This window comes from Falco punctatus (genome assembly GCF_963210335.1).
Source record: "Falco punctatus genome assembly, chromosome: 4".
Taxonomy (NCBI): domain Eukaryota; kingdom Metazoa; phylum Chordata; class Aves; order Falconiformes; family Falconidae; genus Falco; species Falco punctatus.
Window position 1 is genome coordinate 100854896 of NC_137583.1, and position 24177 is coordinate 100879072.

Below are 24177 nucleotides of genomic sequence, written 5' to 3' on the forward strand. Positions count from 1 at the left end.
CAAAATGAAAACAAAGAATGAACAACTAAAATAGAAATGTAGTCCTGTTCCTTTTAATATTATCTAAAAAGTACAGGAGATCCATGACAGGAGCTTCTGGCACCATCATATCAACATACTAGAAAAAGGCAAAACAAAACTACCAGGCATTAGATTCAATGGTAATTTCTATTTTGTTATGGCTGATTATGGAAGACAGTGCTGACTTCAACAGCAATGTTCTAGTGTCAAACAAAACTGTGACTTTTTAACTAGAAAAGGCAGCGTGTTGTTTACAGGGTTGGTTTGTCCAGAATTAAGAGATTGTTTTGTCACATGCAGCTATGGTAGAGGTTTTAGAAAGTAACCTACCATTCTACAAAAAACAGTATAGAGAAGGTTACACATTTGCATGTGGAGCACAAAACCAATATGCTTATGTAAAACCATGCACTGCAATGTAAAAATATGTGAGCTAACGATAAATAGGTGAACACGTCTCTGCAGCTCCATGCTGGTTTGTGGTTTTGTCTGTTTTTTCTGATACGGAAGCTAGCTTAGAAATCCTACCTAGCATGGTACGGTCACAAACTCCTAAAGAATGTTGCCATTGCAAAACCAGGTCTGTAGAATCTCTGTATCCTACTGGAGCAAATCCCATATGATTCTTGATGTCTTGTGATTTCCACCACTCACTCTATGGAATGTTTTGTTAAAACAGAAGTTTTCAGTAGAAATATCTAGCTCCTTATTTTCCTAAATTGCTTCAGAATGCCTGTTAATAAAAGGTATATTTTACGATATACTTATTTATGCAATGAGTATATTGTATAGACAGTAAAATAAGGCAACATTACCAATCCATCATACATACTTAGTTCTCAACACAGTTATTTTAAACATGTCCAGCCTGTTTATAATTTCTGCTTATATTCGAGCCAATTTAACTGTTTATTTGTGATTGTATTCTAGCAATGAAAGAAATCCTAATGCTGCAAAAACAAACACCTCCAGGGGACTAAAGGAAGTTTTATAGATCCCAATGTCCTTTACAAGTGACAATATAAACAAAGCATGTTTGCACACATAAGGACAACAGACATTACAAGCTGCTATACTACTAACCATACCAGGAATTTCAAGCTGTCTGAAAAGGAAAAACATTTTTCTGCTGTTGACTGACACACATTGGTGGGTTGAAAGGACAGATGAATCTGTTACAACTTCCAGCTCTCTGCTCCACTTTTAAGCAGTGATGGTTTAACAGAAAATGAAGCATCATTTGAAACGCTATAGTTTACAATCCAATGTGTGGAGGTAAACCAGCACTGTTTTCTCTTTATTTAATAGTCTGTGCTGTACACTGTGAATAGTGACTGTTCCAAAACCCACTCAGACACCCCAGCTCTGCCACCACAACCTGTGGGGTAGAGGTGGAACAGTTTTGCTAGCTAATCTTAATACAGTGTAAACAGGAATTTGAAAACCCCATGATATACACATTTATCCATGTAAAACAAAAGCAGAATCTCCCTGGTTTATCTTTCCTTCAGGCCACCAACACTTCAGTTGCTCTTACCTGTTGTTTGAGAGCCTCTAGAGATTCAAATTCCAATTTGGCTAGTTTTATCTGGATATGTTTTGGTTTATCCGGAATTACAAATGCCATGATAAACTTTATTGCTAGTAGCAAGTGCTGAAAAACAAGTAAAAAGAAAAATATTGCTCTGTAGAGTTCGAAGCACGGCGAGAACAGCATAAGACTATTTCCAAATTTTAGTAACAGAGGTATAAACAATTCTTTCTTGTGACATGTACAACACTGATAGCATACTCTAACCATATTAAGCCTCAGCTACTCCATATTTTTTTCTATTTACAGACATTCATAATTTGAATATAAACGTATATAGTTTGGCTTATTTTCATAATAATCCTATTTTCACTATGTACTATAAATTTCTAACTTGATTTTGCATTTTTGATTCCAGATAAAATAATAGCGTTTAAAACATATTATTGCTATAAAGAAATTGAATTATCGCACTCAGCACATGTTGTTTCATAGTGAAATTTTTACATATATATACATGCACCTATAACTATTATTACATATAATTAGATGTAATTATAACAACATACATATGTGCACACATATACGTTTGTCATGATACAAATGAAGCAAGCACATTGTAAAAAGACATGAACACAGAATTCCTGCATTACACAAGTTACTGAAATCTAAAATCACTCCTGAAAAAGCATCAGAGAACAAAACAAAATAAAATATGATTTTTAAAGTAGCAGCACACTCATGAACAGAAACTGTCCAGGAAATGAAGAAACATTCCACATATAAGATGCCAAATTAGTCATAATTTATCACAAAAAATTATAAGCTTATTTAAGAGAAACCAAGTGTGAAGTTCTGTTTAGTAGTTGAGCAATCTTTAAATTTCATTTAAACATGCACCATTCCCCGCATCTCACCAAAACCAAGTGCCAAACTGACAAGTCAGTGGTTTTGTTTCTTCATTTGTCACCTATAAATACTATCTAAACAAGAATAATTAAATCTTACTTTATCAAGGGCTGAGCTAACAGTACGCTACATGTTTGCAAGCATGAAGTTGCTCCTAGCTGAGAAGACAGTGACCAATACAAGGCAACACTTAAATATATGTGCTTAACTTTAAGTATATGCTTAAGCTCCAACTGACATGATGATACTCATAGACATGCTTACATTTAGATTGTATGTCCAAGTTACTTATCAAATTTCCCTGTTTTTTTTTTTTTTTTCTAAAATGGAACAGATCAGTGCTCCTTTCTGAAATAGTTTGTTGAACTATATGATCTTGATGCACTTGGGCACATGAGTAACAACATAACAGACCAAAGACCCCTGAGATTCTGGAATTACACGAGCAAGAAGCTAGCAAAAACACCAAACTTCACAGAAGTTGTAGTGAAAATAAATAAGCCAATTCCAGTAAATAAGAGTTAAAGTAAGAAATCAGATAGTAGTAACAAGTAACAGAACATGAAATTATTTTTAAAAACTTATTACAGAAAAATAGTTAGTAGGTCTAGGAAACAAACTGTTAGTGCAAGGATTAATGCTTTATTTAAAGAGGAGAAAGGAAGGCTGAATATTAATGCAACACTAATACATCATCAGTGAAAACCTGAACATAGATTAAGAGGTTAATGAAGCAATTAGCATGTCTGGTTTGTAATGCAATAGGTAATACCACATTATTAGCAAAAAAAAAAAAAAAAGAATTACATCAACAGTAAAACATTCTCCCACTCATACAAATATTCTTTTACCACCCAATTTAATAGCATCTGCTACTAAGGAACTTTTCTTGAAAAAAAAAAAAAAAAAAAAAAAAAAAAGACAGCAAACAATGTTGGTTTATGCTAGAAATACGTAACATTAAAACATGTCTCAGAGCTAGTGCTGGAGGAATCTCAAATGGAAAAAGGTAAAATGTTGAAGACAATAATAAAAATGAATACAAACAACACTCCTGTGCAGAATAGAGTCATAATGAATCACAGGTTGAAGTGGAATAACTAATCTATGGATAAAAATTTGGTTTAGAAACAGCAAAATAAGGAGATAAAATTTGGAGTAACTCAAAAGTAGGTAACAGGATTAGGGTAAAATCTTACACTTAAGACAAATGACTGAAAGAACTAGAGGAAACTGAGGGATTTGAATGAGGACATTTATTTGAAAAGTTAAAGTGGACATTTCAGCTGAAAAAAAAAGACTCAGTATCACAAAACATAGCTTCTAGCTGCCCCAGATCCCTTGGACTGGGGTTCATCTCAGTTTGCTAAACAAAAGAAAAAAGAATCATATTTTTTGAATCCTATTAAAAAGCAAAAATCAAATTTTAGAAGTGTAACTGTTCAGACACTGCCTCTTTAAAAGCCTTGAAAACATAAGCCAAGCTTGTAACTTTAGACAGAGACCTCAAAGTAGCTCCAAATCCAAACAATTTTTAAGGAAATAAATCAGAATAATTTGAAGGAAATGTAAATAATATTATGGAGAACAGAGACAGGCTAAAGTTTTCCCCATTTTTGATAGAGGCAAGGAAGGAATAGAAGAGACATCTAGGCAAACCAGAAATAAAACCAACAAAAGCACTGCTATTAAACCTTGAAAACACTGTATTTTTAAAAATATATTTAGAAGGGCAATGTTTTTTAACTACCTCACCATGTGAAGGATTTTATTGTTGTATCAGCTAACCAGAGCCCAACAGTTCAACAGCATTCCAGAGGCGGGGTTTTTGGCAATAGGCTACTTATTACCCACATGTATTAAAAAATGCCTTTCATGCAAACTAGCTGTTTGTCAGAAAAGAAGTCAGTTTTCACGCTAGCACAACTCATAGCCTTTAAACACAAACATACAGCCTTAAACACAAAGGCAGAACCTCTGATTCAGAAAGCCTTCAAGCCAGAGAGGGCTCAAAAGCTCAAGTACAGATGGGGGAAGTCACTGCTTTTGCTTGCTTACTATCATCCTCTTTACATTGGCCCATAGTGGATGCTTAGGAAAGAGATGACTAAGTAGACCTTTGGTTTACTCCTCAGAATGGCTTATGTTCTTTTCCCTCCCACCAAAACAAAGCTTTATCAGTCATAAAATGCTCAGAATTGCATGGGACATCCCTGTGTGCAAGACCGTGACCTCAGAAAAGACACTGGACTTAACAGACTGCAAATTCAGTTCAATTCTACCTCATAATTCCCAGTGAACTTGAAAAAAATACAGCAGAGCAACAACCTCCCTTGGATAACTTCTCCAGCTGTTCCTGTTTGCAGATTAGGAGTAATATGAACAAAATTGAGAAGGTAAGTGGCAGAAATTATGAATGTGGATCATATGATTAATGAAATTTCTTTAAAAGAAAATATCTAGTTTTATTAACAGTTCATACTGCATTTTGGAATTGCCAGTTGACTAAAGAAATTTAAGTAGTTATTCAAGAGGAACTGAAGGAAAAAGTAGAGAGATGGGTAGTTGTGTTCATTTTGTCATTCATATTCTGTACCAATTGCTTAATCTTGTTTTAGTATAATTCCTGCCAGTCAGATTCACAAAAAAAAAAAAAAAAAAAAAAAAAAAAAAAAGAGACATCTGCTTTCAAAAAAGAAATGTCTTGAGTACAGTATAAGTCACCAGAATACACAGCAAAATTCTCTTTCATGGTATAAAGTTACATTAACAGTAGTATGAATTATTATAAAATGAAAATATGAAAGCTTACCAAAATTTGCTATACAACTAGCACAAATGTATTTGCCCAGTACTAAAATTTCTTCATAGAGTTGGTTTTGTGTTTAGGGTGGGATTTTTTGGTGGTTTTTTTGTGTTTTGTTTGGGGGTTTTTTTTGTGTCGTTTTTTTTTTAAATCAGGTTACAAACCCAACCATTATTTATAACTGCAACCATTGAAAGCAGTATTGTTTCCAGGAACATGCCCTCCATGATTACAAGAGGACTATTTCACTGTGAGCAAAACCCAGGATAGCATTCACAGCTCTTCAATGCCAACAGCAAAGTCCCCTCCTATTTTGCAATTTACCAAGAGGGCACAGAGAGCAACAGCAATGAGTCTCTCTCCCCCTTGATAAATGCAGTGCCATCAAACTCTTTGTGATCTTGTGCCAGGTGCTTAAGAGACCCAGAAGAACTACTCTGTTCTGCAAAGCCACCGACAAGAGTAGAAGCAGCAGCTGTGTTTTGCAGCCGTGGGTCCCAACCTCATCTTTTCTAAAACAGCAAATGCAAATTAGGGTTAAATTCCTGGAATTCTGAACAGCTAATTTGATTTCTATAGTGGTCTTACTGCAGCAATTCCTGTCAATCTACTAAACTAAAAAAAAAAAACAAAACCAAAACCAAAAAAACAAAACCAAAACAAGAAGAAAAAAGAACATAAGCAGTAGCTGTGAAAGCCTATCTTAGAATCTAATATTTATAAAGACTTTCAATTAAAATCAGAAATCTGGACCTAGTCCGGCCTAGAACCAGCACATACTATGAAACAAGATGGTCACTGGTTACTAACTCTGTGTAGGTAAGGAACCCTTCACAAAAGGCAACACCTGAGAATGGCACATCACTTTGAACCTCTATTCTCTACTGGTACATGCAAAATGCTTTTGCCAAATGTAAAGGAAACTATCACTGCAAAATCATGTTGCTGTCGGAGCAGAAGGCAGGGAGATCATTAGATTCTTTGCTAGAACTCCAGATCACAGTACTCTGACATTAAACTAAAGCTAAGATCAAACACTAAAAAAAAAAAATATAAAAATTATTCTTTCTGTAGCAACTGTTTTTAGCTTTGAGGGTCTTGCATCTTTCTGAGTAGAATAAAAGGCAGGATGAAAGTGAAAAATAGTTCTGTCAAGGGAGCGATACAGGCAAAGAAAGATTTCCATAAAGCTCAGGAAGTCCAATTAAATTGTCTTTAATAGACAGCAATAAGATAAATTTATGATCAAATATTTCTGCAATATACATAAAAAGAAAGCATGACCAAACTTTGTTTCCCACTTTTAGACTGAACTGGCTTCGTTACAGAGTTTTGCTAATGGAGCAGAATCATCACAGCTGAGGGACTTTAAAAAAGGCCTTTCTTCTGGTACTCTGATAAATGTTGCTTTTAAAACCTCATATCCCACATATTACTATGGAATATTTGCAAATGAGAATGGAATCTCCCTTAGTAAAAACCTCAGATATTCCTTTCAAAATTTCATTTTATCCACAGACATGTCCAAAATCTTGGGAAGGGGGAATGATAAAAAAGTTGTTATTTCATGTTGGTCCTATTTTCAAGGCTTCTTCACATCTCCTGTTGAACTTGAGACTTTGTCATCTCTTACAGACATACACATGCACACACAGTGCAGATGCCTGCTACAATCTGCATCCTCCATCTACCTCATTTATCCCAAACCAGCATAATGCATCTCTCCCTCATTTCAGCCAGAATAAGCTTTCTCCTCCTCCCTGCCAAAATTCCAGGGAAACGCGAGGACCGAAGTGCCGCCTTCCCGCCTCAGATTCAATGCCTCTTGCCACTCTGGCACAGTGAAGTCTGCCTCAGCTCTCAACTAGCATATGCTCAGTTCAGGTGAGACATTCATGCACTTTTACCCGCTGCACTCCTTTAAGTCTCTACAAAGCACATAAACCAAAGATGTTTCAGATACACCTGCCTTTGCCAAGTCTGGGCAGTTTTCTCATAGCAGCATCATAAAGCACATGCTTTAGATCAGAGTGAGCCTGCTGTCAGCCTTCCCATTGCTACTTCAGAGCACAGATACAATGTGTCTTCTCAACATAACAGTAATCTGATTTTTATGTATTTATAAATATTCTACGTTGGTTTTGTATATTTTCTCCTTTCTTAAAAGCAAGAAGCCATTTATGTAAAAATGCAGAAACTTGAAACTCACAACTCAAAAAAACCCCATACAGCAGGGAGAGTTTCAGCCTGCCCCATTAAAACGTAGCTGAGATAGATGCAACTAAACAGAACCTTAATTATAAAATTGGTCAGAAAGTGTAAGCAGAGATAGCATTATCTGCTCCATTGGTAATTTGTAACAGAATATCTGTTTCATCCTCTTAGACAATGAACACACACCCACAAAGGCTGCCCAAGGAAAGCTGGTTGCTGCATTTCTGACAGCACCTCACAGACCACCAGAAGGGTAAGAGCAGATCACCAATCTCCTACTGCTCGCACCAGCACGTTTGTGAAATCCAGTCCTGCTCAACAGAGTAATTAACATTATGTTTAGTTTTAAGTATATCTCTAAATACATTTATGTTCAGAAAAACATTTAAGCCCAGGCTTAGAAGTAGATTAAAAAATGATGTCCAGGTAATTTGCTGACTCACAAGCGCACAGGTGGGTCAAGGCTGGAAGGAACCTCTGGAGATCACCTAGTTCAACCCCCTGCCAAAGCAGGTTCACCTACAGGCAGAGTCATGTCCAGGTGGGTTCTGAATGTCTCCAGAGAAGGAGACTCCAGAACCTCTCTGGGCAGCCTGTGCCAGGGCTCTGTCACCCTCAAGGTAAAGTTTTTCCTTATATTCAGAATGAACTTCCCATGTTGTGGTTTGTGCCAGTTGCCCCTTGTCCTGTCACTGGGCACCTCTGAAAAGAACCTGGCCCCATCCTGACACTCACCTTCTTAAGATATTTACATGCATCGGTGAGACGCCCCCTCAGCCTTCTCCTCTCCAGCTCCACAGCCCCAGCTCTGCCAGCCTCTCCTCACCAGGGAGGTGCTCCAGGCCCCTCACCAGCTCCGCAGCCCCCGCTGGGCCCTCCCCAGCAGCTCCCCGTCTCCCGTGACTGGGGAGCCCAGCGCTGGGCCCAGCACTCCCGATGGGCCTCACCAGCCCGAGCAGAGGGGCAGGATCAGCTCCCCGCACCCGCTGGCCACGCTGCCCCTAACGCGCCCCAGGGTCCCACCCGCCTTCTCGGCCACAGGGCCACCGCTGGCCCATGGGCAACTGGCTGTCCAGATTTGGGTCTTAAAATTCTAAGACCTGAACCACAACACATGTCTTCTTTTCCTGGGGGTGGTAGGATGTGACATCTAGTAAATTCACCTGCCTGAAGAGATGAATGCCAGCTTGCACAGTCTTCTTACATTTACGCTTCTGAAATGGTATTAATTAGTGCAGAAATCCTGGTCTGTATTTTTATTACCAATCCACTATAAAACCTCACAAGCAGAAATCTACACTGAGAAAGATACCAGGCTCTAATATGCAGTTTTGAGATACATTTCAATCATGAGAATAAATATTAAGCTACAGCATAAGAATAGGGTTGCTGTTTTTTTTATTATTATTGTTGCACACACATTAGCAGCACTACTCTCTAGTAGCACTGGTAAATCACCCTTTCCAGTTAAATCTTAGCCTATGCGCCAACACTATTGAACTGGTTTCTTTCAGAAGTAGTAAATTTATTCTAAATACTACTTATTGCTTCATGTACTATCACTACTTTAAAAAAGCCAGTTCCAGACCAGCACTCCTGCACAAGAGACTAACATATAAGACAACAAGACAGTCTAAAAAAAAAAAAAAAAGATAATCTCTACGGAAGCAGATTCTGTGCTTGTGTTTCCAGGAAGTAATTGCAAAAGCAATGGGTTAAACAAAGCAAAGAATAAAGTAAACACCATCTCCTAGTGAGGAAGCTGGTCTCTACGGCCCTCACATATTTTTATACTGTCCTTCTGTTTTCAAAAAAGCTCTACAAGACCAGCAAGAAAGCAAGCAAAGCAAGTCAGCTCTGCTTGTGAATCTTAGTCCTGCTCTTGGAAAGCCTTAGGAAGTATTTAAACCAGACAGAACTTTAAATGTAAGTCATCTGGCATACTAACAAACTTGAAAGCACAAGTAATCTGATCAATTGCATAGTCATGACAACTTTTTAGGGTTTTTTTTAGTGAATAACTTTATTATTTATTTCTTAGTAATGATTAAACCACTGCTGTTATGCATCGTATTCAGTCACTAATGAACTGAAGCATTTCTGGTTTTATTAGTTTTTTTAGAAAAGATTTAGATGTCCAATGTTCTCCATAATTTTCTCCAACAGTAAAAATTAAGATGTGAGGCAGCCTGGAAATGTACAGAAATTTTGTCACCAACTTATTTGATGGTGCAAAAAAGCCACTAGTTCTTTATTTCTCATAATTTTTGTATCTGTTCAAGCCTTTTTATAAATCTTATACACTGGACTTTTTAAGCCTACTTTCAGACCACTTTTTCAAGACTGAAACATGAGGTAGGTAAGGTAGGGTGTTATATTTTACATACCCAAACAAACAACACTTTCCCCTCTCTCCAGGCGAATTGCCCTTTCTGCATCTACCACTAGAAATTACACATTCAGCAGGTTCTAGAAACACTTGCTGAAAGAGAAAATACTAAAGAGAAGAACATGGATAAATTATATCAAACTTGTACACAGACTTCTAACTGACTGCAGTTTTGGAAAAAACAGTTACCCTAATAATCTTGTTTTTATAAACACGGTGTATTCTGTGACCCAAAATATTTTTATGATACAGCACACTTGGAAAACTGTCTGTATAAAAGTCTCTATAAAACTACAACATACACAAATAAGCGTTTCAGAAATGTTACATGGTTTTTCTCACATTTGTTTCATCCTGTAGTCAATTCAAAAAACATGAAAAAAAGCACTATAGGTGTAAATCTGTCTTGGAGCTTGTAAGTATTTGCTAATGGTTAATTTTGCAGCAACCCAACAGTCTTGAAAGCATCGTGATAATGCACCCATCTCTATGTTACCATTTGATAATCCTGAAATGTTTTGGCACAACCTTTATCTCAATTTATGGCTAGCGTTTAATAGGAACTGGGATAAGAGTTGCCAAAAGCCAAATTAGCTAATGCTGGATGTAATGAACAGCAGAGCTTTGATCATGCTCTTGAAATAAATTCTAAAGTGAAAACTGGAAAGAAGGATGCCCATGGAATTAAAATTGACAGTATGATTAATACCAAGCCATATGAAGTGCCTCTTAGCTGATTGCTAACATTACATATTGGCTCCCATTCTGACAGACATAGTTTATTGTCAAAATGCCCTGATGTCCCAAATCTTTCTACCTTTAAGCCATACATTTTTCTCTTATGAAAAAAATGCAAGTAAATTACAGCACATGTAATTGTAATTATGCATTGTAAGGAATTCTGTTTGTCAGGATTCAGAAATTCCTCCCTGGTCACATGACTGGATGACGTGGGATTAGTAAGGAGACATGAAGCATTGTTTCTGCCAGGCGTTTGAAACTACTGTAAATCAGTTCAGTGATAAACAGAAATTGTCACCTACTATAGACATCACAGATTCTGAGAACTCTCTGCTCCTGCCTCAAGCAAGCCTCATTTGTCCTAGTCCAAGCCGAAGTGGACAGGTATAAAACTCCCAATTGAGTTTTGGACAGACTCAGAAAAGATATCAAAATGTACACATACAAAAGTAAAATCACTGTAAGACTTACAGATTGTTGGTTCTGGAGATTGCAAGACAATTAGACTTGCCAATCTGATGTTTTTCTTCAGTTTATGCTAGGAAAAGGTGATGCTGCATCCATATTAGAATTTAAACTATTTCAAACATTGAAATTGATGTTTCCGTCTGTCGTCTTGACAACAAATAACACAAAATTAACTGGGATTTCGTTTCAAGAGCAAAGTCTCAGCCAGTTATTCTCCAGAGATGATATACACCTAAGTATTTACCTTTAACTGTAAGACTTTCTCCGACTAGATGCATCACATTGTATTTACAGATATTTACTTATTTCTCTTGCAACTACCTAGTTTTACATACAACTGTCATATGATGCTTTCAAAGTTTATTCACAACATTATCCCTACTGAAAAAAAACTGTTCACAGCACTAAGGTAAGAACTCTATCTGAATAAACATACTTAAAGCAAAATATATTCCACCACACTGCAAATGCATTTTCATTGAATGATTCAAAATTTTTGTATAATGCACAGCTTATGTGTATTCACCCTGTCACAAGTGGAATGCTTTACTTCTGTTTGAACCTGTAAATTCTGTAGGACACGGCATATTTTTTAATCTGGACCAAAAGGTGAATCATGCAATGTTAAATAATGAAGAAAATGTCACAGCCATGACTCAGAGAAAAGTAATTGTATTGCGATATATCACACCATAAGCTGCAAATTAATTGTTGTCTCTATTTCTGTGCAACTTTAATCCAAAAAAAATTAAAAACAAAAATGGGTACAATACAACTAGATAATCTCAAACAATTATGTAGGGAAAAATTAAATTAACAATTTTCATACTGGAAACTCATCACCTGTATTTTTCCGTGAAAACTAGGGTGGGTTTTTTTGTCAGAACTAAGCAAAGTCAAATACTCCTTCGCTTTTCAATAAAGGTCAGAAGAAAAGCTTTCCATTCAGCTGCAGTATTTTAATTAAACATTGCAGCAGGTGTTTAGATATGCTGCCAACTCCTAAAAAGCTTGCATAAAACCCATATATTTAAAAAAAAAATAAAGACCTGTACATCCTCAAGCCCTCTTTACCCGTCTTTTCTGTGAATGGGTATTCACAAAATTACATACAATTTTCTCTGTTTTGGAACACCAGTACCTGCCCTTGCTATAAAAGAGTTCATCATCAAAGCTGCTGGAAGCCAGCCATGCAGTTCTCACATCAACTTTTCTGGCCATGGCTCATGGCAGATCTCTGCAACAGAGCACAGCCCAGAATTTAGCCTTAGCTGCTGACCTGCTTCAGTTTGTTGAGAACGCAACTGGTCTGTTCAAGCTGACAAAAGGAGCATCTTTCACTGTGAGCCAAATTCACTTTTGAGACAAAATACTGCAGTTAATGCAGAACCCTTTGAAGGTCACAGGCATGCAATTGAGTTTTTCAGCAATAACACACCTCCCAGCTTTAGCTCTCCATGCACTTACATAAAAGCAGCCTATGAAATGCTTCCAGAACTGCTTACATTCTTAAAGGAATGCAAAGCACGTCAAAAAGTGCAGACTCCAGAAGAGAGGCGGGAGGAAACAGGGAGTGTAAGAGAGGAAGTAGCTGTGTTCTCCACAGTGGCAGTAAGTGGTTCTGTCAGCTGAGAATGCAAGTCAGAATGTGAATCTCAACATAAAGACTAGAAAGTAGTAACTCTCCTACACATTGGGATACACACAGGTGCATCTGCACAGGTGTACTGTTCTTCAAAACCAGACTTCTATCAGTGTAATCCAGTGCTTACTGCTTGACAAATTCAGTGGGCATCTGGGACACCTCAGAAACCATCCTGTTTGAATCAGAAAGAGGTTCTCAATTGAATTCTGACATCTGAGGAGAAAAGAATACCAGCAAAAATGGTAATACAGCAACAAAGACTGTTACTCACTTATTGACTTCGAGTGTTTTCTGAAACTTAGTAGTTTGGCCTTTGGAACTACAGGCAGAACAGAAAACCAATAGTTTAATGTGAGCGGTGTAACAGCTTTGGCAACATGCAGTGAGAACAACTTCTCATCTCCCTACAGATAACAATGCTGAAAGGGGAAAAAAAAGCCCTACTTACGGATTCAATTAGAATTTTAAGACCATTTGGGAGTCAACTTGCAGCAAGGGCTCAGCATCACTTTGTTGCTATGAAATGTTATCACATAGGAATAATCAGCCATAAAAACCTGCAGCTGACTCATTCTGTGGCTGAAATGATCTCAGCTGAGAAGGCCACTTTCAATTTGAAATTAATAAGTCCCAATTCTGAACATGGCTCTGAAACATGCCTCAAGCATATCAAATGGACAATGCTGAGATGTCAAACAAGACCTTGGACCAGTGACTAAATCTGAATGGGTCCTTGAGTAACTATAACATTCAAGCAGAGACAGGTGGGAAGCTGAGACTTTTCACACATGAATCTGAACAGAGATGACCAGTGCTATCATGGGAATCTGAAAATCTGAAATTGTCTGTACCTGTGACTAGTGTGCTACTCTTAATTAAAAGGGGTAACATGGTACCAAAACCAACTGTGTTTCAGCTTCAACACTCATCCTGGGAATGAAAGAAACCTGTGGAGAGGCATTACCTTACTACAGGAATAAATTCTAGCCATAGTGATTTGGCCCCACTGTGAACCAGGAGGATGGTATTACAGAAGTATGTATCCTGGAGACCTTGAGTCTTGAACTAGTCCTGGGTCTGCACAGACAGACTAATGAAAAGCAGATATTTATTTCCTGAATCTGTGGACCATTTGTATTTATTCATTTTCCTTATGACTGAAAAGTGCTTCTCTTTCTTTGAGTAAAGAAAATACTGGAAATGAAAGTATTGTACATTGCCTTTCCATCAGCATCTAGATTAAGCAAACTGCCACTCCTTTTTGTGCTGAACACGGGTAGAGAGTTCCTCAGGAAAAATGAGAGAATCATACGGAGAAAGACAAAAGGATGCAAATGTACAGGACTGAGCCAGTCTGGCACACAAGAGCAAGGCTGTTGCTGCAGACAGAGCGTGCCTTGGAATCGGCAGCAATACACTGCCACTCTGTCCGCTTCACTGCCTCCCAACGGGAACACAAGCCAGCTTACCATCTCCAAGACCTGCCTTCTACAAAAGTGACAAGATGACTCCTGGGGTGCGGAGGCAGGTGATCACCTCTAAAAATAGGCAGTCCTGATAAATTAATGCAATTGCTGTCTTAAAAAGACACGTATCTATAAAAGTGAGATCACCGAAAACCACAGCACTTCAAATCTTTTTTCCAGACAGACTCCCTCAGTCACATGCATCTTAACTAGAAACAAACTAATAGCACAGTGAACAGGCAAAAATATGAACAAAACTTTCAGGGTTCAAAATGTTACTTTGCTGTGACCCTGCCTTCCCTTAGAAGTCTTTCAAGAGCTGTTACTTGAGAGAAAAAAAACCCCGAAAACTTCTTGGCCTAAACTTTATCTTTTTTCCTTTGTTATATCTGTGACCAAGTGTTCTTTGATAATGCAAACACAGACATCCTTATGTATAAAAGAAATATTCCCCATATATTCAAAAAGGTTTAAATCAAAAATAATAATACAACGGGACCACCTGTCCTGGAAAGTTTGAGAGATCTGGCAGTACTTGAAGTTGTGTGGGTTTCTGTGACATAATAATTAAAGAATTATCTTCTAACATAGTAAATTGTCACACAAAAATCCTAAAAGGTTAAAGTCATGTCAGATAACAGGCTCATAAATCAGTTTTGCTACTTCACATTCTTTCTAACATCTCATCTAGCACTTTTACTGGGAGAAGAAATATCAGTATGTCTCAAACACAGGAAAAAATTTTCTCAGCCAAACAGTATTCAAAAAGCAAGACCTTCCAGCATGACATAGAAGTATTACAAGAAAAAAATTGAGTATATTTACTTTCAACCAGAGGAACATTACCTTTCTTTGATAGTACTGAATGGTTCTGGGTTAGACAAGATGACTTTGCTGTATATAGCAATTTAAAATCCATTTCTATGATGAATCATTTTAGCATCACAGATACCTAGTGCTCTCAAGCCAGAAACAATGTCTTTACTATCAGCAGACATATATGATGAAATGATACTGTTTTGCTCAATTCCAATTGGAACAAGCATACTATCCTGTCACCTCAAACGTGAAAAGCAACTGGATTCTTTTCAGATTTTGCAGGGATGCCAAATGTCAACTAGAAGCACCAAACACACTACTGTTTCTGGTTTTGTTCACAAAAGCAATTGGTTGGTTGTTTTTTTTACTGCTTACCTGATCTTTTAAAATCAGCTACCTGTAAAAACACTGTATCATTAAACACATTACACATGTATATCACCGTATTTCACCCTGGCTCAAGTTTTTAGAAATGAGGGGTTTGCATTGTTGTTTTGCAGGGAAGGGGCTTCTTTAAGTAACTTTGCATCTTTCCATGTTATATTTACTTATTTTTGCCTAACTTCTGTCACACAGATAAAAAGGTAATTAAAAATTAGGTAACATCGTTCAAAACAAAAATACTTGGGGACCACTAACGTTCAAGATTCTTCTGATGTAAGCTCGTCTTTAACACCATTACTCTTCCAAAAAGAACACTTAAGATTTTGAAATCTTGTTGTGAGAGTTGTGAGAGTTTCTTTGTCAACTTGGGTTGCCTGAAGCAAACAGAAAACACACTTTAGAATTCTAAAGTAAGATTTCTAAAGGAAAGAATGTAATTACAGAACGGTTTACTTGATTTTATTGCTGTAACACCAAAGGAGATACAACAGAGGTTAGTGTTACAAAACAAACAAGTTGCATTGATCAGAGAGGTGGTTTTTCACCTGCTCTGTAAGAGATTTGATTCCTTGATCTCATTAAGGATATACTTGGTTTTTAGTAGGGGTAATCTTTCTGACAATGCTTTGCTTTTGAGAGACTAAAAATAAATAAATTTCACTTATTGTGGTTGGGCTAAAAGTTCACCTCTTTCTCCTCTTTTTATTCCCCACCATGCCACCAATCTTATCTTCACAGGGGCTATTCAATTATTTTGTCCTTTAATTATGTTTTTAAAGCTTAAATATATAAAGCTGACCTTTACTTTAAATTCCAAATTTAAACCTAAATTCTTTAATTTAAATTATTGTCAAACTTGTTATCTCCAAGTGAACTTGCTGCTACACAGTAAAGCCAGTCTTTTGTGCACTGTCACCAGCAGGATATGTTTAACAGGATGAATTACTGCGCTTCTCTTAAGAATCTGTAATGCACAGACAGTTCTCAATGCTGCCTTTAAAAATGCACTCTAATGATTTATTGTGGACCAAAGCTCCTAAGGTGCTATGCCTCTGGAGCCCTCAACTCTATTCTCTATACTTGATGTTACAGTGAGAATATAGTAATTCACACAATTAAAGTGCTACCCTTGTGTAATCCAAAACACTGACGCACAAGACCACCCATCTGCACCAAACAAAACAATCATGGCCCATTGCAAACAGCAAATGACAACAGTTTAGCATCTAGGATTATTACAAGAATTATAAAGATTCAACCATTAAGGAATTTCTATAACTAGGAAACGTAGTGTGATGGCTCACATTTGGCTTTCAAGTGTTGTGTGTGTCTTCTCTTTCTGGATATTTGCACAGCAATAGCATTCTAAAAAAGCTTCATTTAAAATGATATAATTTTCTGAACCTATAATGCTGTTTGTAATGTTACACATGGATCTGTTTTTCAGAATGCATACTTGTCTCTCAAATGAAGACAAGGAACAAAGGGAAGACAAACATTATTTGCTTCAAATCTAATAGATATTTTCTTTACATACATTTATATACGCCTTCTGAAAGTAAGTCTGGTTAGACTGTCACTGGGAGAGAACCGATACTAAGATCAGGGATCACTTGCTTTTTTCCATAAGGCAATAAGGAGTTGCAAAATCTGATTTTGCCAATAAAAACTTCCAACTAAATATGAATCATTAAAAATCACAATTCTTATCAAAGCTTTGGGCTTGTTTTAATGTTCTTTCTTTCCCCATGCTACAAGACTATGTTCAATAGCTTCACAACAGGTTAGAAATGCCAGCCAGGTCTGCTATAGGAAATGCATGTGGTGTTACCCTCAGTCAATAACAGGGCTAGGAGAGATGACTGGACAAACTGCATTACCTCTGTAGCACACCGTATTTCTTCCTTACACGCAGTAAGATGCTTCCCAGTGGAAAATCTACTCTTTGATGACCTGTATTAACTTTTGTTAGAGTTTTCTAAATAAAAGGCCTTTCCTACACAAAGTTACTTTATGAATTTTAAATATTCACCGGCAAACAAAAGTAACCCCTGTAACCCCTTGTATCTGAAAGTGCTTACAATTGAACAACACTCCATTATAAAAACAAGGTTTATAATAGTTTAAAAGCATTTTCAAGAACACTAGTTTTGTTTTTATCTTGAATCATTACCAACACAGTTTCCAACCACGAAGAGGTAGACTTGCATTCCCTTGATCACTAACTTTACTGAAGCTTAAGAATGCAAATAGCCTTTGCTGCTTACAGTCCATCAGCAGAGCACTCTGTGCAGAAGCCAGCCAGCTGAGAGCAGCAGCCTTCCCACTAAGTATATGGATCTGTGCAGGGCTGGGTCATGTACTGCATGAAGATGGGTAGGAGCACAAGGCAACATGACTGACATAAAAATCCTAATCTGGTTCTGGGCAAGGTCATTTTAAATTAGTCCAGCTAGACACCTGCATGTTCCTCAGTCCCACACACTCCATGTCCAGTGATGACTTGGACCAATAACTTCCACTCCAAATACCACAGTTCTGATCAAGCATAAAGCCATTAACTGTCAACTCCAAGCAAGGTGGCATAGATTTACAATTAGAAATTAGAAATGAACGATGAAACACAAGTTCGTCTTGATGGCTCTTTTTTAAAACTCTAACACTAACCACAGTCGTCCTTTTTTTCATGCAAAACACATTTAACTATGAAGTTCACAAGACAAAAAAACATGTACACCACATAGCATAGAGGCATAAAGGCAGAGCAAGACTAAAAGAGAAATGTGTCTTCCTCCATATAATGGAATACCAAATACTTTCAGGTTGGGACAGTAACTTCAGAAATTAAAAATAAAAAGCAATCCCCTATTACCACATACCTCAGAGCATGAGTTCAGAGATCATATGCTGAAAAACAGTTTCTGAGAAAGTGTCAGCATGCTCTATTTTTGTTGGTACAACCAGCAGTGCTCTAGTTCTGAAAATCAGGTCAATGCTACTTCCATATCTACAGGCATATAGTTGAAATCAGGCACCTGTATTTTAAAAGTTCTGCCTTACTATACAATATTTACCATTTGTCCAAGTATTTGGGTCACTGAAACAGACAAGCACTATTAATAATTATCCTGAAATTAAAAGCTAGGCATGCATAGTTGGGTCAAGTGTTGGTTTGGGGTTTTTTTTTTGTAGAGGAAAAGTAAACATCTCACATACGAGGTTTTATTTCATTTAAGTTTAATTATCTAATAAATCGAGCACAGCCAGATCTACCAGACTATACATCCCCAGATGGCAAATAGTTTCATTCCAAACAAAGGCAGGAATGACACACTGCAGGTGCCTATACATCCCCCTTGACCATGCAGTAGCCTAGGCAACTGGCTTCAGACAGGTATTAGCTTTCACATAGCTAAAGGTTAGGGGAGACTTATGTTTTCCAATTTATATAAATTTAAGAGTAAATGCCATAAAAATCTCACCAGTTGAACTCGGTGGGAGGTATGCACAACAGTGCTTGAGTAGAAGCCATACTCCAAAACTTTTTAATGATACTATGTTTCTGCAGAAAAGTCACTTTAAAACATTAAGAAATGTTTAAGTGAACTTAAGCAATATGAAATATGAGGTACAGTTTCTAGTTTGTTGTGATTATTGAAGCAAACTACTAGTTAGATTGTTTAGGCTGGAAAGTAGTGTACTTAATAGATTTATTCATGTGAACAGATGCAGACAGAAGTCCCACTTTTTACAACAGATCTCTTTGGGACTTCTGTATAGCATTAATAACAACATGTTGAATATTTTAATAAGTAAGAATTCAGAAAACCTCTAACCTGTATATGAAATGAAGAATATTGGAGAAAATTTTGTGAACTATTTTTGTGTAGATAAAGGATGTTGAGACTACAATATTGGAGAATATTTTAGGAAAGGTCCTCTTACATGTTCTGATGTGTTCAGTCTCAATCCTTTTAAAATTACTGTATTTTCATTAAAAAAAATAATCACTGGATTAGCAAGAGGTAAACCTTTTTCTTAATTTCTGACTTCTGCTGGGGAACAAAAAAAAAGCGCCACACAAAGCTGTACCTTCACTGACGCAGCCACCATTCTCAATAATACTACACATGCAAAAAAAAAAAATTAAAGAAACAAACAGTGCTTTTTTTTATTGTTTTTGCAGAATGTGCTAATTCCAGCCTCTACAGCTGATGAAGTCTCCAGATGAGAAAGAAAAGGTGTCACATATCGGTCACTGAATGCAGGTAGTCCAACAGAATGTACTGCAAATTCCAGCAAAGAGTTACTTCAATCTGAATAAAGCACTAGGCCATAGGATATAGGATGCTTTTCCACCAGCAGGTAGCTGGTGAAGTCTGGTAAGCTACACTCTTAGGAATGACAGGATAGTTAACAGCAACAGAAGACCATATAGATTAATCAGAAGCACTGTAACCTCAGTAACCTCATGGCTCCATTTGGCTAAATGCAGTAAAATTCAGCCTTTCTGCTCCTGACACTAACATAGTGATCTTAACTGGATACCAGTGTTAACTGTGAAGTCTTGATTTGAATTCATATGTTATTTTGACAATTTCAGTCATGGCTCTTAAGCCAAGATCCTAGCTCACCATCTGGTACATCCCAAACATTCGCACATGTACCTGAAAATAAAACCAGGAAGGATGCATTGTTTTCAAGCTGCTGGGATGAAATTATGAAACACTACTTCTTCATGTACAATAAAATTACTGACTTCATGCACTTCCCCAAAATACAAAGATCACTTGGCTTGCTGGATCTCTCTCATCATCACCCAGCTATGCAGGCTACTATTGCTGAGGAAAGAATTACAGAATCATTTGGGTTGGAAAAGACCATTAAAATCGAGTCCAACTGCAAACCTAGCACTACCAAGTCTACCACTAAACCATGTCCTTAAGTGTCACACCTGCACGCCTATTAAATACCTGCAGGGACAGCGACTCAACCATTCCCTCAGGTAGCCTGGTCCAGTGCTTGACCAACCCTTTCTGTGAAGAAAATTTCCCTAATATCCAATCTAAACCTCCCCTGGCACAACTTGAGGCTGTTTCCTCCTGTCCTGTTGCTTGTTACTTGGGAGAAGAGACTGACCCCCACCTCGCCACAACCTCCTGTCAGGTAGTTGCAGAGAGCGATAAGGTCTCCCCTCAGCCTCCTTTCCTTCAGGCTAAGCAATCCCCTGCTCCTAATAAGATCTGTTCTCTAGACCCTTCACCAGCTCCGTTGCCCATCTCTGGACATGCTCCAGCACCTCAACGTCCCTCCTGCAGTGAGGGGCCCAAAACTGCACACAGGATTCGAGGTGCGGCCTCACCAGTGCCAACTACAGGGGGGCAATCACTGCCCTTGTCCTGCTGGCCACACTGTTTCAGATACAAGCCAGGATGCTGCTGGCCTTCTTGGCCACCTGGGCACACTGCTGGCTTATGTTCAGCTGGCTGTCAAGCAACACCCCCAACACTGTCTTTTCTTGCTGAAAAGTGAACTTTCATCACATTAGTGTGAGTCTCCCATCAGCAAACATTTGATCTTGGTTTTACCGGCTCAGCAGCCCCTCTGTTACATGGCTAAAGAAAACTCAAATCACAGAAAAGCAAACACACAAAAGTCCAGCCTTCAAAGGAACAAGGCCCAGATAACAAGAAATTAATTCTAATCAAAACCAATGTAGAGACAAAGGAATTTGGGGTAAAAGCAGTATTATGAAATTGCTGAGTAGGTGTTCAGAGATAAATTTCTGGTCAGTTGTGGTCTAGGAATTCCAGATCAAAAGAGGTAACTTGTAGTATCTCCACACGCTTCCACCTATCCTCCCTTTAGACTACGTACACTGTGAACTCCCAGGGCAGACTAGTGCAGTCAAATGTGTTTTTTAAGTGACACATTAAATTAGGGGTCTCATACCTTTTCAGAAAATTTAGGTCAATTTACCAGTAAAGCCCCCTGGACATTAGTATTTGCATTTTAATATTTCCCATCAACCATCAAATGCGAATGTTTGAAGCTTCATTAACCTTCAGCAATCCCAAATGCCAGTTTCTTGATTACCTGCTAGGTCGTTGTTTACTACTCCACCTCTTAAGCTGGAAGAGGGATTACAGTATTATAAAACCACTTAGAACTTGCATCATAAAATAAACTATTCATACCATCTGTTATAAAGGAGCGAAATTGTTCTCTCTGCTCTATTCCTGAAAAAAAGATTGAGGTTAATCCATTTCCCCAGTGCTGTGCAACAAATCAGAAGAGCAGGCTACATTAAAGTGCTGAAATCTGGGGTTCCCCATTTCATGACAACTCTATATTATCTTTTCAAGAACCTGGATGCCCAACTACCCCAGCATAGGTCTTGTGTCCTAAGAATTCTAGGACTACTCTACTTCTTGAGACTGCAAATGACCTTTTAAAAAACCCAAAGAAACCAACCACAAAAAAACCCAAAAACCAACAAACACCCCACCCCCCACTTGTATATTATTAGCTATAACATTATTACTTCAGTGCCCATATATATCAGCTGGAGAATCCAGTCTCTGCATGAGATGTTTAAGACAGTTATTTCAAGTGCTTCAGGTCAATAAGCCAATACTGCTGTAAACAAGGTCAGGATTTCTCGTGAGGTTTTACCAATAACTTCAGAAATATTAAATTATTCCTTTCATGGTCTTTGCCTTACCTAACACCATAGATCCCACTAAAAAATAAAATAAAATAGTGTTCTAGGAGACTTTATGCAAATAAAACTCCAAATACACATCCAGCTGGAAAAGGTAACTCCTCCTACATTGCCATCTTATTTATTGTTTGTAGAATGCAAACATTAGAATTCAGAAATAAATCAATTTTCATATCAAATTAAAGACAGAAATCTCACTACACGAATAGTAAAATAATTTTAAATGGATGTATTTTATTTTCTCATTTCATTTTTTTTCTTACACAAATATTTTGACAGTGTATTTAGGCTAAACTTCTCCTCTCTCCCATCACAGCTCAATTTCTGATAATGAGCACTGAGGTCATGAACACTGTATTAGAAAGCAACAGTAGGAGCTTCTTATGAAAGTGCGTTGTATTTGAGCTCAAAAAAATATACACAAATATGCAAAGAAATACAGAAGAACAAAATGAAGATAACAGGTACAAAAGTTGCCTACATTCAAGTTCAATACAGAGTGAAAATTTCTTTTTGAGTAGCTCATCAGGTGCTCTGGTGGACAGATACTGTGATTAAGGAGGAAAAGAAGGATCTTACAGTGAAAGCAAAGACACTCCACTCTCTGGACTCAGGCCCACTCATCCATTTCCACAAAATGTGGAAATACTACACATTCCTTTGCCTCTGTAAATGGAGCATTTAAGCTAGTTCACATGATATTGCAAAATTATTTATCATTCACAATGTAAGATTTATGGATGAAGAAAATTTGTAAATAATAGGAAAAACCTGAAAGATTTAACGGGCCAGAAAAGTTCAAAGGAAAAAAAAATTAAATCTATAATTCTGCATTAAATTATCAGAGGGGAAAAAAAGCACTACAATGTTTCTTTTAACAAGCGATTGAAGAATTAAATTCTAGTTAAGTTACTAGAGTTCAGTATGCATTTTTCTATATGATGAAAAATGGGTGAGAGCTAATAAAAATATTCATGTATTTAATTATAGGCATAGGAAAAAAAAGCAAGATAAAGCTTAGAGATGTAAACATCTCATTTTCTCACCCACACACTGTCCCCCAACAGATACTGTTTTAAGATCTACCTACCCTACCATAAGAAAACCAAATGTAACCACAGCCTTACCATGTCACAGATAGATACAAGTGTCACAGGTACATAAACACAAGTCTACATGACTTCAGTGCAAGCTTCAAGGATATAATATCCTGAAGGTGTTTCCCCTTAAGAAGTACAAAGCCACTTCAAAATCTTGCTCTTTACTATGGCTGCATATTCAGTTTGTCTACACACAAGTAGCTGTCAGAGGAATATGAGCACATCTTGAGGTGATGATAAAATCCAGAGCTGTAATGCTGTTTATGGTGACTATACATGAATCAAACCACGGCTTTATCCAAGTGTGACAGAATTTCTATGAGACAGAAAGAAGTCAGTGAACCATCACACTCTTCTAATGAGTAAACACCTTTCTGCCTATTCTAATCTACAATAAATACTAATCAGTAATTCTAGGCTCTTGTCTTCAAACAATATGATACATAATTCCAAAAACATAACTGTGATTCCTTTGACAGAAAGATGATGCAAAGCAAATGGCTAATATCAGCCTTCCTGGAGGCTCAAGCCAGAATGCTCCCACATTGTAAATGAAACCTTTTTTTCCAGTCTGAACTCACACCTGACTACACATACCAAGCACCTCTAACATACACACTCTGTCTTGAAAAGTATTTTTGTTTTTATCTACCACACTTGTCTAGTGTTGAACAAACACCACTCAAGGCTAAAAAGAATAAATAAATTATCCAGATATATACAAATACAGACTGAAACTAAGCAGATTTAACACATACAAACCTTCTGGTTTACCAGAACTATAGCAGTGTGCAGTATTTTGTCTTATTCACTGTGCTGCTTATGAAGTGTTTTAATAAGGGGGATTTATGAAGTTTAAAAAAAAAAAAAAACCCCACACCAACAAACCAGAACAGAATATTTTCCTTTAGAATTTAATGATGCTCCCAAGATCTCAGTACTGTACTGCTTGCTTTAACA

At 37.3% G+C, this 24177-nt stretch overlaps 1 protein-coding gene across 4 annotated transcripts in view; it reads right to left on the reverse strand.

The window, feature by feature from the left end:
* Positions 1-24177, reverse strand: part of ANO10 (anoctamin 10) — a 127255-nt gene that overhangs the window by 41734 nt on the left and 61344 nt on the right. For 3 of the 4 annotated variants that reach the window (XM_080387235.1, XM_080387238.1, XM_080387237.1), the window contains exon 12: positions 1559-1675. The exons of the other annotated variant lie outside the window; for it this stretch is intronic. In XM_080387235.1, the coding sequence (XP_080243361.1) occupies positions 1559-1675 (117 nt within the window). The remainder of the gene's footprint in view (positions 1-1558; positions 1676-24177) is intronic. 4 annotated transcript variants of the gene reach the window in all.